At 38.2% G+C, this 15,092-nt stretch overlaps 1 protein-coding gene across 1 annotated transcript in view; it reads right to left on the minus strand.

Annotated features, from left to right (window-relative positions):
• The window catches only part of ZMYM2 (zinc finger, MYM-type 2), a 72,772-nt gene that overhangs the window by 30,155 nt on the left and 27,525 nt on the right, over window positions 1–15,092 (minus strand). Inside the window, exons 5-8 of the mRNA XM_009890634.1 lie at window positions 13,720–13,870; window positions 12,818–12,933; window positions 8,029–8,145; window positions 7,096–7,246 (exon numbers count right to left, since the gene is read on the minus strand). Of these exons, the coding sequence (XP_009888936.1) occupies window positions 7,096–7,246; window positions 8,029–8,145; window positions 12,818–12,933; window positions 13,720–13,870 (535 nt within the window). The remainder of the gene's footprint in view (window positions 1–7,095; window positions 7,247–8,028; window positions 8,146–12,817; window positions 12,934–13,719; window positions 13,871–15,092) is intronic.

Raw genomic sequence — 15,092 nt, forward strand, 5'->3', positions numbered from 1 at the left:
TGGATTACCATTAAAATAGACACCATCCCCTCTGAGTAAAAGAGAAGCTATGTCTCCCACTTCCTTCCTTGTCTTCTGCTTAAGAACCTTTCAGTATTTTATTATTCAACTCAACTTTTACACAACCTCAGTTTATCTTGGGATTTTCCAATATTAGATACCAGCTCCTTCCTTTCTCCTCCCTCCTAGTCCCACCCAGTTACTCAGTTTCTGCTTGTTCTTTAAACTTTTCAAGTTGATTATTCTTTCAGGTTAATAGGAAGCATCTTTATAAGATTTCTTCTTCTGTGCTCATAATCTCAGCACCTTAAATTGTCATCACCACTTATCTGCAATAGCCAATACTATCTTCACTTAAAGAACTGTCTCAAATATCTTCAACGACACAACAGTGGAATTAACACCGAAGAACGTCAATTTAACAAGGACCACTGTAGTCAAACAATGCAGAGGTTTTCACTTTCTTTACCATGTTAGAAATTAGCGCTCCATGAAAGAAAAAAATCTCAAGATTCATCATAACCTGTATTCAAACTAAAATTTAAATTACGTTACTTTAACAGTATTAACGTTCTCCCTCTATAGACCGAGGGAAGATAAACATATAATCTCTTCCTCAGCATAGTTCTATCTTTTGAATTTTTCAACTACAAGAACACTGCCAGATGTATCAAAATCCAGGATAACAAGTTAAAATTTTCAAGTAATTCCAGAAGATATGCACCCAACAAGCATTACTGGAAACTACATCTACACAATCAGATTCTCCCACTTGTGGAACTCTACAAGAATTGCCTCTCCAGCTCTTCCATGTGCATTTATCTAGACAGCGCGAATCTGTGCTTTCCTGCAGTATAGCCAAGAGCTGTCACTTAGTGCTTCTGCAGTGAGGGAACATGTTAAGTATTTCAGAAGGGACTTTTCTGATTTGAATATGGACTCCATCTACCTGGACTTGTGCAAAGCATTTGACACTGTCCCGCACAACATCTTTGTCTCTAAATTGGAGAGACATGGATTTGATGGATCAACCACTCGGTGGATAAGAAATTGGCTGGATGGCCACACTCAGAGTGGCGGTCAACGGCTCAGTGTCCAAGTGGCGAGCAGTGATGAGTGGCTTTCCTTAGGGGTCGGTACTGGGACCTGCACTGTTTCACATCTTTGTCAGCGACATGGACAGTGAAATTGAGCGCACCCTCAACAAGTTTGTTGATGACACCAAGTTGTGCGGTGTGGCTGACACACCTGAGTGACAAGATGCTATCCAGAGGGACCTGGAAAGGCTTGAGAGGTGGGCCAGTGCAAACCTCATGAAGTTCAACAAGGCCAAGTGCAAGATCCTGCACCTGGGTCGGGGCAATTCCAGGCACAAATACAGACTGGGCGGAAAACGGATCAAGAGCAGCCCTGAGGAAGACTTGGGGGTGTTGGTAGATGAGAAGATCAGCATGAGCTGGCAATGTGCACTTGCAGCCCAGAAAGCTAACCGCATCCCGGGCTGCATCAAAAGAAGCATGGCCAGCAGGTTGAGGGATGTGATTCTGCCCCTCTACTCCACTCTCGTGAGATCCCACCTGGAGTACTGCGTCCACCTCTGGAGTCCCCAACATAAGGAGGACAGGGACCTTTTGAAGCAAGTCCAGAGGAGGGCCATGAAGATGATCAGAGGGCTGGAGCACCTCTCCTGTGAAGACAGGCTGAGAGAGTTGGGGTTGTTCAGCCTGGAGAAGAGAAGGCTCCAGGGAGACCTTATAGCAGTTTTCCAGTACCTAAAGGGGACCTACAGGAAAGATGAGGAAGGACTCTTTATCAGGGAGTGTAGTGACAGGATGAGGGATAACAGTTTTAAACTGAAAGAGGGTATATTTAGATTAGATATTAGGAAGAAATTCTTTACTGTGACAGTGGTAAGACACTGGAACAGGTCACCCAGAGAAGCTGTGGATGCCCCATCCCTGGAGGTGTTCAAGGCCAGGTTGGATGGGGCTTTGAGCAACCTGGTCTAGTGGAAGGTGTCCCTACCCAGGGCAGAGGGGTTGGAGCTAGATGATCCTCAAGGTCCCATCCATCTCTAACCATTCTATGATTCTATGATATGCTTTTTTACCTTAACTCATTTTTATCAGCAGAAAAGTATCTTTGAGCTTTTATGGTAAGAAAATTTGTCTGGAAGAGTCATCTGCAGCTCAAAGATTTAATACCAAATTACTAAATAAGACAACATGTCCCAAACAACTGCACTGTGCCAGAGTTCTCTAATGAAAACTGCCATGGCTCAAACTGATGACAGGGACATCCCATTGTAACTTTTGTCCACAACAGTCAAAGCAGATTGTATTCTCTCAGAATAACTCAGGCAGCTCAAAATCCCTCCAAAGTTGATGTCCATTTTTCTGCTAAGCTGATTTGTGGGAAAGGAATGCCTTCCCTCACTAACAACATGACTCTTGCAATTGTGAAAGGGCATTTTTATGGATGATACATTTTACAGCATTTAAGACATGTTTTACTTTTCATTTGTCCCCTTTTGCCAGGATACTCCAACTCATCACGAAATAAACCTTCAAAAGAAAGCCACGGGGAAGCTGGTATTTCAGGTTAGAATTTATCTTCGAGGGTCACTGCCAAAGGAAGTGGTCACAAGCAAAACCAAACTGTCTAACACTGTGGGCTAAAGTTGAAAAGCCACCATAGCAAGCACGAATTATTTTATCATGGTAGGCCACTGAGAGAGCTGCAGAGAGGGAAACAACTGCAGAGAGGGAGATAACTGAAGGACAAATCCAAGAGCTTGTAACAGTAGATTTTTATTATGCAAAACAGTTAAGTGCGATATGAAATTTTACAGATAGTAAACTTTTTGTTTTGTTTTTCCTGGAACTATATTCTGTACCACTTACCAATTCTTGACAACATTATGAGGTCCTATTGCAAAGTAACACATGGTTAGGAAGTTGTAATTATGCCATAACATTTTTCACAAAAATGCGTGCTTTACTACTGTCTTCAAAAATTTCTGTATGCTAGCCCAAATTTGGTAAATTTTATTTTTAAAAGGAGTATAAGTGTTTCTAAGAGTAGATAGATGATTACACGTAAACTATATAAAAAAAGCTGTGTTTAAACAGTTTCTGTAGCTCTCACATTTAACAATAACAAAACCAAACATCAGGAATTAAGAGGTTCAAGCATATTTGATGACAATTCCCTTCACCTAGGGGAACACGGCAGCCCAGCTCGGCAGGGCCAGCATACCAACTTTTCCTCAGCGCAGTTTACCTACCAGAGAAGCCCAGCATCTATAACTCAGTCTTAGCAACACTTTGTATCAAACATCTGTGTTGAATCCAGTTTGTTAATGTTTCTAGTAACAACAGGAATTGCTATATATTTCAGGTACTATCTTAATTGGCTGTGAAACATTCATATGTTTCACACCCGTATAAAGTTTAACACACTCGTGTTTAGGCTATTCCCAATATCTATAATGTTTTAACATAAATCTAAAAATTAATCAACTAAACATTTAATAGTATACTTTACTGAACAATCCACTGTGCAGCAACGGTTGGAAAAATGCCATTCTGAAATCTACAATGCTTTAACTGAACATATGTCTTTCCTAGACACATTCAGTTCTGAAATCACTTAATTTCCTGAATTTCTTTTTTCCACTTGTCAGCTCTACAGTATTTCAAAAGGGGTTATCTCTACTTAGATGATACATCAGAACTCTTTACATGGAGTTTAATTTGTAGGATCTGTAACTCCCAGAAATTTATTAGCATACTATCAAGATGATAGTACAGTTGCTAGTGTCATAGCTGCCCTTTATCTGTATTATCCACTTGAAAGGAACTCCCATGCATCAGATAACGGAGTTACTCAGTTAACACAGCTTACTGGCCTTCCCCTTCCAAGAAGCAGACTACTGGATATAAATCAGCGTTACTAAAATTCATATTATAAAATTATTACAAGGCCCTGTGTTATTTAAATCATAACACTTAGTTCTATTGAAAATATGAAATTAAATGCAAAATAAGTCTCAAAGTAAAAAAGTTATGGGGATACTCATCATAAATCATGCTGGATTGCCAAAGACTGATTTGTCGTCCTAGACCCTCAGAAGGGATATATATTTAAAATCCCCAAAACTCAGCATCCTTCCTCAGGATTAAAAACCTGCACAGCCTATCCCCAATTGTCATTCATGCAACTTCGATCTTCTTGCTTTAACATATACAATATACATCTTAATCAATTTAGATACCGGTATTTTGGAATGAGGCATTCTAATGGCAAAACACCAGGACAGTTTAATTTCCAAAGCATCAGCACCAGGGGAACAGATTAAATTACTTCAACTAGTCCATTCAGGTTGTTCATCCTCCACATAGCATCCGAGTTTTGGACAGAAACAGAAAAAGCATACTGTACTCCAGGAAAGAATTAATAACCATCTTTAGCACAAATGATAGGTTAGTTCTAATTACACCTTATTGCAATGGGAGTTTCAGCCTGTCATGGCACGTATTTTTAAATATCTCAAGTGAAAGATAAAAAGAAATAGAGTTGCAATACAACTGCAGAAATACTGATCACAGAGACTTTAATGTGGGTGCCACTGTTTGTGTTTAAATATATACGTATGTGCAAGTGTAAAAAACCTCAGGTATGAGGAATGTGAGCAGAGGAATGAAGACATCTTCAGTACTCTGGCCAGGCAGGATAGTCAAGGGGTATTTGTGGCTGATCTTACATATGCTTTCCGGTCAGTTTGCTTGATGACTAACAAATAAACACTCTTTTAACACCTGTTTAACTGCTGTTGATTTTATCTAGGAGCCTTCTTTTATAAATACACACCTGAAATTTTCCAGTATTTTCCCTTGAGAGTTTAATCTCTTCCAAAAACGCCAATAACTTCCGTAACTGAGCACCTTAGGTTATTTCTTCTCGAATCATAATACATTGTCTTCTGGTGAAGAGTAATTACATGCTCAACAAAATAATCTATGTTGGTGAAGTTTCTCAAACACTTTGCAATACCAAAACTAGCACGGCCTCCATATCCAACAAGTTTATTTGGTTCATCTACTAGTTTTTCTACTTTACAAACAGTTGGACATATTTCTGGAAAAAGGCTATGGCATCAAGGAAAAACTGGTGGTGTCTGGGTGCCTGGAAAAGGGGGAAGAGAAATCTATCACCTCTGATGATGGAATTTTTATTTGTTGACCTCCACTCAGTCTCTCTAAAGACCTGGCCCTCTCTTCCCCGCTAAACTCTGTTAACTCTTGGATTCCACTATTTCTGCAGTAATGACAATCGTTGTTTTTCCTTTAAGATACAGGGACTGGGTTGCTTGTACAGAGCTTCTGTCCAGGGCAGCAGTTTATTTTCATCAGGTAACACAAACAGCTTTTCTCATACGCATCACAAAGTAGATCTAAGCTATAGCTAGCAGACGTGTGCCATATTTATTCAAGTGACTTTCTACTTAATGGTGCTTTTGACTACCCTTCTGTTACTCGGTGGTTCAGTTCACCACAGTAAGCCAATAAAGTTTGTTTTAATGCTAACATTTGGCATATTCATCCTCACAAAAATCATCTTTGCTCTCAAGTTGGCAGTCCAACACATGCAAACTCAGGACCCGCACTAAGACATCCAGCAATGGATTCCCTCCATTTAGTAACTGCACTCATGCAGAAGAGGGTGTTTTTATTCATTTCGTTCCTCAAATTTTCCAAAAGAAATACAAGTCCTCACTTATTTCAAGCCTCCTCACGCAGAAATGTACCTACGGAAGCAGTAATAAGGCATAGCTCACATTATGAATCTTACTGATTTTGTTGTGACAGCCATCAGCCTTTAAAACAAGGAAGTCTAAAGTATTCACAGTAATACCAGCATATACTGTGATCTACAGGCCAAAACCAGTTTGCTCTTGTCTTTGAATATATTCTGTGGAATTGTTTATTCACACAGACAATTTCTAGCAAGATGTTATTGAGCACTGAAATGATACACTGTAAAACTGGGCCTTTGTCCTTTGTTCCCCTCCAGCTATCACTCTGCAGTCCAGAACACAAGAAGAAAGTAATGATGGCAAAGAGGCCTAAGCCACGCCACTCCGTTCATCGGAAACAAAAGACTGCGCAGTCCAGAGCTATCAGGGAACGGCATGGAGGGAAGGCTGCCTCCAGCCCTGCACTCCACCCGCCTCCAGGTGAACAGGATCCTGCTACAAGTAAATTGGCACACCCGCTGTTTCATCTGCTTGAAAGCAGAGAATCTTCAGCAAGGTTTATCAAATGATAGTGAAAGCTCTATTATGATAACTAAACAAAAAAAAAAAAATTCACTATATCCTCCACAGACAGGTCATCCAAACTTGTAGTTAAACTTCTAGGATCAGATTAAATACAAATATCCCAGAAGTGGAAAGGATAGGTTCTTATTGAGACAGTATTTTGCCGTTTATATTAAAACAATCAGTATTTTAACACAACTTAAGAGAATCCTATTCCCATACACCACCTTTTTAGTTTGTTTTCTTTTGAAAATCCAAATCATTAGTCAGGAAAATTATAATAACAATAATCAACACACATCAACAGGCATCGTTCAAGTTATTGCTTGAGTAACCATTCTAAGCCAACACAGAAAGAATTTCCACTGTTGCATTAAATTTTGAAAATACTAATCAAAAAGAAAGCTTGGTATTCCTCAATGCAGTTAGTGTTGGCATAGGCTCTGCTGCCTAGGTTTCAAAAAAAGAATTTATGTATAATTTTTTTGTGCATATGTGTTTGTATATGTATTTACACACACACACACACACTTAAGAGTGTTGCCCACTCTTTCTTAACCTGGAGTAAGTGGTGAAAAACTCCAACAAAAGAGCGCAAAAGCAGCTCAGATTACTTAACAGGTATATGCACTTCACCAATAATAACTAAGAAACTTCTGTTTCAGCCTCAAGTACAACAAAATGAGTTGTTACCTTAAAAATTAACATAGCAAATCAACTGCAGTTAAACTACAATGACCGATACCTTAGAAAAAAACCAAATACATACATACCTTCGCTACAAAATGGTCTTTTGATGCCAGAGAAATTCACTGTCTCATGCAGCGTTTTCTCCTCTTGACAGTATTCACAGTATGTGACTATGCAGTGCAGTTTCTTATAATCATCAGAACATGCTCTGCTGCAGAACTGATACACTTTGTTCTAAATGCAAAATTGCAGAGCATCACAAACAGCGTTAATGGATAAAACCTTAACATCCGAAGAGTGCAACTTTAAATAATAGTTTGCCATTAAGACAAAACTTTAACATGCAAAGTAAACAGAACTGCAAACACACAATTCAGGTATGACTTCTGAAGCTAAAGGTGCTACAAATACTCATCATTTTATATGAAAATGCTAAACAAAATATGCCAATAATCTTAGCATATCCACTTCATATAGTTCTCTCAGTTCATAGAGAAGCGTAACAATGGTCTATCATATCTACAGTAATACAATAACTGAAGATGAAAGCAGATTTCAAACATACAGCTGATTTGAGAAAGTACATTGTTATTTAAATTCCACAGATGCTTTTTTATTTATGAACAAAGATGTCTGCTTTTGTATGTACTAAAGTTAAATGATATCTACCTTGTTCTGGAGAATATTCACAGAATTCACAGAATGGTTAGGGTTGGAAGGGACCTCTGGAGATCATCTAGTCCAACCCCCCTGCCAGAGCAGGGTCACCTATAGCACGTTGCACAGGACAGCGTCCAGGCGGGTTTTGAATGTCTCCAGAGTGGGAGACTCCACCACCTCTCTGGGCAGCCCGTTCCAGTGCTCCACTACCCTCAAAGTAAAGAAGTTCCTTCTCATTTTATTAACTTATGTTTTTTAAGCTTCAATACCTTATAAAATAGTTACCTAGAAAAACTGTATTGGAGTTACAGGTTTAAACACCTCATCATTCTAAAAATAACAAAACAAACCCTTACCTCCCATTCCAGTACTTCTGGCTTTGAACAAAAAGAACTTTTGCAATAATTACATTTCAACTGAATATCACTGGGAGAGACAAACTGACCATTTGTTGAAGACTGCACACTGAGAGTCTGAAAAACATAAACAAACATACACATCACTAAAAAAGAAAGTTAAAGTTCTCTTCAGACCTTTCAGATTCAGATTTGTTACTACCTCTCCATCTCATAACTGTGAAAGTATAAAACATTTCTATTACAAGATACTTTGCTTCAGACTGTCATGTTACTAAGGGTTCACCTACACTAAAAAAAACCCACAAAAAATAATTGTGATGAGACTGATTACCGATACAAGCCCTCACACAAGCGAACCAGTACTGCTGAGTGCTAGCTAGCAGTGCAAACAGTACCTTTTTATGCAGATGCACTAATTCCATATCAGGACTTTGCAGACATTAAGTAGTCATGCACATTTCCCAATCACAGACAGGACCAGAGAACAAAATGCCACATACTGCAGAAAAAAATGCCACACTTATCTCCGTGGATAAACCTTTAGCCCCATTGTCCCGTAACAACTTTAACACAGTTCGATGTCCACATACAGCAGTCATATCTCTCCCACTATATCAAGCAAATGTCCCTGTGGTTGAGAGAGGTTTGCTAGACTTCTGCTGCTCTAAACAAGTAGCTGAAGACTTGTACTAACACGGGAGCCACAAAGGTGTTTTAAGTTCAAGGTCCAATCTGGGTATTTCTGCATTTGCACGGTTCCTCACCAAGCAAACACTATGCTCAACACGTCCTACCATACGGGTTATGTAAGGACAACAGGAGTCCTAGAAGTTCTGGTCAAAACCAAAAGGAATCAAGAAGCAAGTATACCCACCACCTCCAGTTCAGGAATGAAGGAAATGTTAAAGAACTAGCAGATGTGACAACATGTACAGAAACACTGAAGACTGAGGGAGGAATGCAGATGAAATATATTAAGTGCTCACCGAATGAAAAGCAACTGTATTTTTTGATATCTGTAATTACATTTAAATATAGGACCACAACCCCTATTGTGAGGGCTACAAGTTAAAAGTAAAGCATGTTTTTTGTTGTTTTCTGATGTACAGCACTATTAGCTTTTTATTTCTTTTCCCAACTATTTGCTGTGGTAGAAATTCAGGCTCTACATAGTCTAGGGGGGTGTGGTAATGGAACAATAAAGATAAAGACGCAAGCACAGAGTCTGAGACTGTCTAAAATTAAAACTGGTTTTAAAGAATACTTACATCTAACTGTAGATAATAACATCTTAACAATTAAGCATTACTGCTTCTAAAACAACACCAATGTTTGTTATCATAAACTCCTACGGTTTCCCACAGAAATCGGTAAAGCACTGCATTCATATTACTGAAAGCTGTAAACCAAGCAGGGTGGTTATAAAACCAACAGTTTTGTATGGGTCCTTGAAGTTTCTATTATCCTGCTTACAATTAAGGACCACTTCTGTATAGTGTTTTCATGAGTCAAGATAACATGCACATAGTATCCTCATAATCTTACTTTGCTGCTAACTTACAAGATACTTAGAATAAATAATATCCTTAGGAATTATTTGGGCGCATTATGACACACAAAGGATCGTGCAGCAAAAAGATAATAAATTCCTTAAATTCTCTCACAGGTCACCCCAAACAGCAAGGTTTTATCAATGTTGTGCTTCAAAGGTATCAAGGGATCTTTGAAATTATATACATATATATACACACACATACATATGTGCTCTTTTGAATATCTTAAATTAAAACAAAAAATATTTATGTTGAATCTGACATTTCTTGAGCCTGCCCTGAACACCAAGAGCATGGGAAGTGCCAAGCAAAGTGAAAAATCATTGTAAGGCCCTTTTCAGCCTTCAAACTGCTCTAAACAGCCAAATTACTAATGAACAGCCTAGGACTAGACTAGCAGACACAGCCTAGGACTCTTCTGAGAAGACCAGTGTAGTAGCACAACTTTTGGCCTGCTCCTGCCACTGCAGCATAAGCAATAGAGGGGTCATCCTTACTCAGAGCAACACAAAATCAAATTGTGGAAACGTGTCTGTACATAAATGTATAGGTGGAAGGGCTAGCTGACTGTGGTCAGTTTTTTTCTAGTTGAGAAAAAAGAACTTTGAAAGAATCAAGTTGTTCTTAAAGTGAAAAAGAGAAGCAAATATGTACAAGGAATCTTTTACATACGGTCATCCACTCAGACTGTTCCACAAGCAAAAACAAGGGCACTAAATTAAACATGCAAGAACCAAACACTCCCCTTATGCTTACGCACATACACACCTACCAGCCTCAGCGTGGAAGCCTCAATTATTTTTAGTATGATTGGAAAAGTACTTCTGTGATAAGCATGCCAAGCTTCCTCCACCCTTCCTGCTACAACGTACTCCTTTTTCTAAATACATGTACGTGTGTGTGCGAGAAAGAAGTGTAAGGTATATAACAAAGAACACTTAGAGACACCATAATGATGGTGAAAGAGAAGGCAACATTAGTGAATATCACAATGAGCAACCTGCTAAAAAACATTGTACTTATAATTCTTATACACACTGGTTCTACAACCCTCCAGATACACCCATAAACTGGAAAAACAAAATAATCAAAGCTTTAGCACAAGTTTTCTGAAAATTTTGCATAGACTCATGTTTTGCAAGATAGCTTGTACTTCAAGATATTTATACATTTGCTAATTTTGGGAAGACACTTGTGCTACAGTCTCCATGTTCAAAATATATAAATTAGCAGTTTGTTTTTCCTTAAGAGACAAGCTCAGAGCAAGATCTTCAACTGACCCAATAAAGGTACTGATAGCAAAACTATAAAACACAACTTCTGTTGAACAGTTCTGTCCTTAACTCTGCAGTAACATGCTACAAGACCGAGCATTAAAGAAGACAAGATACAGTCATACTATTCTACCACCAATTACCAAACAGAAATCACACCAAGCAGGCTATTCTCCCTCTTTTACGCTCTTTCTTACAAGGATGAATGTTCTTGCAAGTTGTCGGCACAAAGGAGAATATAGATATTGACATAAGTTGCACAACAAGCTGCTCCGCTGAATCTTTCAAATATTTTAATACATTAAAACAGTTAGCTAGAAAAAAAAGGTTATTCATAAGATAAAATGACAATCAACCCTATTGTAAACAAACTGGAAATTTAAGTATTCCAATCCATTTGTAAACCAAAAGGGCTAAAATTTTTGCAGAAGGGAGACACAGACCTGAAACAGCAGTTTTTCTGCTCTGAGAAGCGTAACCCCTAACAAAGAAAAACGTACAGGAAGAACAGGCATAGTAAGAAAAGGAGACGAATATAATGCCAGAAAACTAAAACAAGTTATCTGCATTAGTAAACAGTGAAAAATATGGAGCCCCAAAGTAAATCAGCTGTTTTTTTTCAACAGATCATTGCAGAAAGCATTGCAATTGACCAAATGGATTAAACCATTTTCTCAATTTAGATTCAATGCTTTAAGTGTCACTTAAGTATAAAAAAGCCTCAAGGGAACACTTACAGTCCAATGCTCACATTGTGGTATGCCGTCCTTTCCATCTAAATACTCAATGAACAGAACAAACAAGTTGTTCTCATACAATCAATTCTTATCTAACGTGAATACGTTTTATTCTTCTAGACAGTGAATATATGAAAATTATCGAAAGTCAGAATCTGACAGAGACGTTTGAGCAAACTAACTTTATGCAAGCGACCACCAACCCTTTCTTGGTCTTTACTGAGAACTCACAGACTGTATGGCCGCTCTAATTAAACTCCACTTCAACATTAAAGACAGATCTACACGTAGCACTGAAACTACAGCAAAGCATCAGCAAGGTCTCAGTTAAGATCATCTACTACATTGATTAGGATGGAAGCACAGAACAGGGCTACATGATGGAAGTCCTATCCAAGGTATATAAGGAAGCAATTAGGAGATTGATTTGCTTTCCAGTTGACAGAAAACACCAAAGTTTAATGACAAATGGGAAAACCCTGTATGGGTGTAACTGTTCAACAAAACATGAGAAGGCAATTATCAATTATACAGCGCATCTGGAAAAACTGTTTTTACATACAAAAACTGAAACATTTTCTTTAAAAATGTTCTTTCATCACCTAGAGATCAATCACTACAACATTTTGTACATACACTTTAACCTTAAGTCATATTAAAAATATGACATTTTCAAGAAGCATAGCAGCCTCTTCCAGTGTGCCTACCACTAGGCTTACAACACTTCAGTTTCTGGACATAATTTAAACAGCTAGCTTCATCCATAAATGTTCTAATGGCTTAGGCTCTAAACTTTCATTTCAGAGACAATCACTTTTTCCCATGACACACCTTTGTTAGTATATGAGAATTTTGTTACTGTATTTAGTATAAAAGAAATGAAATTTGTTGGTCTTCAATCCAAAACTGCAAGGCTCATCTCCATAAAGATGCTGGGGTGGTAAAAATAAGATGAGCAGTGATACTGCTTTGTGTTTTCTTACAGTATCAAGGAGAAATAGGTTGTTATTGTCTGATTTTCTAAGTTTAAGATAGCAAGTAGTGTTATCATTACAAAACAGTACTCTGATCAAAGAAATTGTTACAAGCCAGAAGCATTTGCTATGTTAATTACAACTCATAAACATGTATATACAAGCAAGTTAGTTTAATATGCAAATACTTAACACAAACACAGGTACACAAATATTTAGGGAGGAAAAGATTTAACACAGCAGCTAACCTGAAATTTAGCTACACAACTGGAACTGCAAAAGTTGTACAGTTTTCCATCAGGCATTGTGGCTTGATACTGAGGTAAAGAGTTTCGTTTACAAAAGTGGCAAATAATTCCCATACCTAAAAGAAAAATGTAGTTTACAAACAAAATAAACACAAAATAGTAGCGCAGAAAAAAAAAATAATGGATTAGAGGTCAGCTCTTTCCATCACTTCAATGTAAAAATCTAAGATTTGCCTCCAGTCAGCTTCCACAAGTCACACAAAACAAAAGAAATTGCAGAGGTTTTCCTGAATTCTTCCACTAAAAATCAGCATTAAATATGAAATACCACCATCTATAAAATTCACTAGAGCATTTTCAACTTGGAGTTTGCTGAACTGAGATCTATGCCTGCTTCGCATATTGAAGAACACACATTCTGAGTTATCTGTCAGTTCCTTTCACTCAGATTAAAAATTTCACCTAGAGAATATCCATAGACATTGTAACTACCTCCATCCTCCAATCACAGCTTGAGGGGACAAAATGGGAGGGGGGGGGCTGGATCGCAGCCAAGAGAATATTAATTCAAATGCATGAAAACTGCACTATCATTCTGTGACACATCAGAGCGCATTACATCTCAACATTTTTTTCCTCCAGAAGCCTTAAGACAGTTGAAAACTGTTTCCAATATCAAGCAAAAAGGCCAGTGGGGAAAATTACCCCTCATGGGTCCATTTATTGGTGTCGAACGTAAGATGATATTTTTCTTTTCTTCATAAGTAAGTTTAAAAACCTATAAAGTCACATGTCCATAGATTAATTCTAAAACAAAACCCACCCCCAGTGTTCAAACGTTAAAAAAAAAAAAAAATGTCGACTCTTATCAGTGATGAAAATCCATCATCCTTTTCACTTACTTTGTGATTTTGCATATTTTGATTTGTGTGTGTTCATGCATGTAGTTGAGCAGTATGGCTCCATATATCCATTAGGTCCTATGCACTGAGTCATGTCAAAAAACCTGCACTGAGCTCTGCAGCCAGTACAAGATGTTAATTTGCCATATTTCTAAAACATAAAACAAAGCAAAACAATGCATTAGTTAAAACTATGTTTGGCTTTTGGTTTTAAATTATGGTATAACAAACACAGAGGAAAACTTATTTATTTACTTCTGCAATTTGCTCCCCCATCAGAACCTTCCTATATTAACTATCACGATCATCCTCTCAAGAGCATTCAGCACTTTGGGTGGGTGTCTTACTCCTGGGACAAGCTGGCTAAAACTAAACTTCTGTGTAAAGACAAAAACCAGTCACACACCCCTCAAAAAAACCCAACCAATCTAACAAAAAAAACCCATCCCAAATCGCACCATCTGCAAACTGTGAACTGTGGTAAGAGTACACAGCAAGTTGTGCTGAGACAACTCTGTTTCTCTCTCCTCATTGAGAGGACAATAGTCATAAGAAAAGAAACAGGGGTCTGGCATGGAAAAGATGAAGGATAAATAATGGTGCTAAACTTCGGGGGGGAAAAAATTGTACTCTCCAAATAATAACATCCTTAATATCATCAAGTATGAGTTAGGTGTAGCAGTTTCTTGGTAACAGCACTGTCAGGAGAACCCCTAACTTCTCGGCTCTCCTAGTTCTAGTCCTCCACAGGCAGGGGAAACACTGCAGGTTTTATGCTCCTCATTGGATACAATGAGGAACTGTGACTCTGTGAATACGATAACCTAGGTTATTATTATACCACCTAGGGTGCTTTGAGTAACCTGGTCTAGTGGAAGGTGTCCCTGCCCATGGCAGGGGCATTGGAACTAGATGAACTTTAAGATACCTTCCAACTCTAACCATTCTATGATTCTGTAACAGACTCAACTTTGACATCTCTCAACACAGCAGTCAGTAAATCAACAGTTTTCCACAGAAGGGAAAAAAGGTTCTATAAAAAGCCCTGGAAGGTTGCACCAAGCAGAAATACCAATGACACAGTCAACACACAAAATCAATAGTTCTGATCTGCTACATACTTCAGTGTTAACCAAATATCTCAGGCACCATAAAGCAAGCATAAAACAAAAAAATGTCTAGACACCTTCCCTGCCCATAGAAACAGTATCATGGTTTTGTCAGTGATCATAAGAGAATTCCTCATCTGAAGAGGGATGAGACTCCTACTAGACAGTCTTTCCTTATTCAGTATTAGAAAATACCCTCTCAACACTTGGGCGCTTAAGATTTTTTCCCCTTTTGTTGAGGGATGATTTTGGCCCTACCTCTCC

The sequence above is a fragment of the Charadrius vociferus genome, unplaced genomic scaffold (assembly GCF_000708025.1).
Source record: "Charadrius vociferus isolate BGI_N301 unplaced genomic scaffold, ASM70802v2 scaffold278, whole genome shotgun sequence".
Lineage (NCBI taxonomy): Eukaryota > Metazoa > Chordata > Aves > Charadriiformes > Charadriidae > Charadrius > Charadrius vociferus.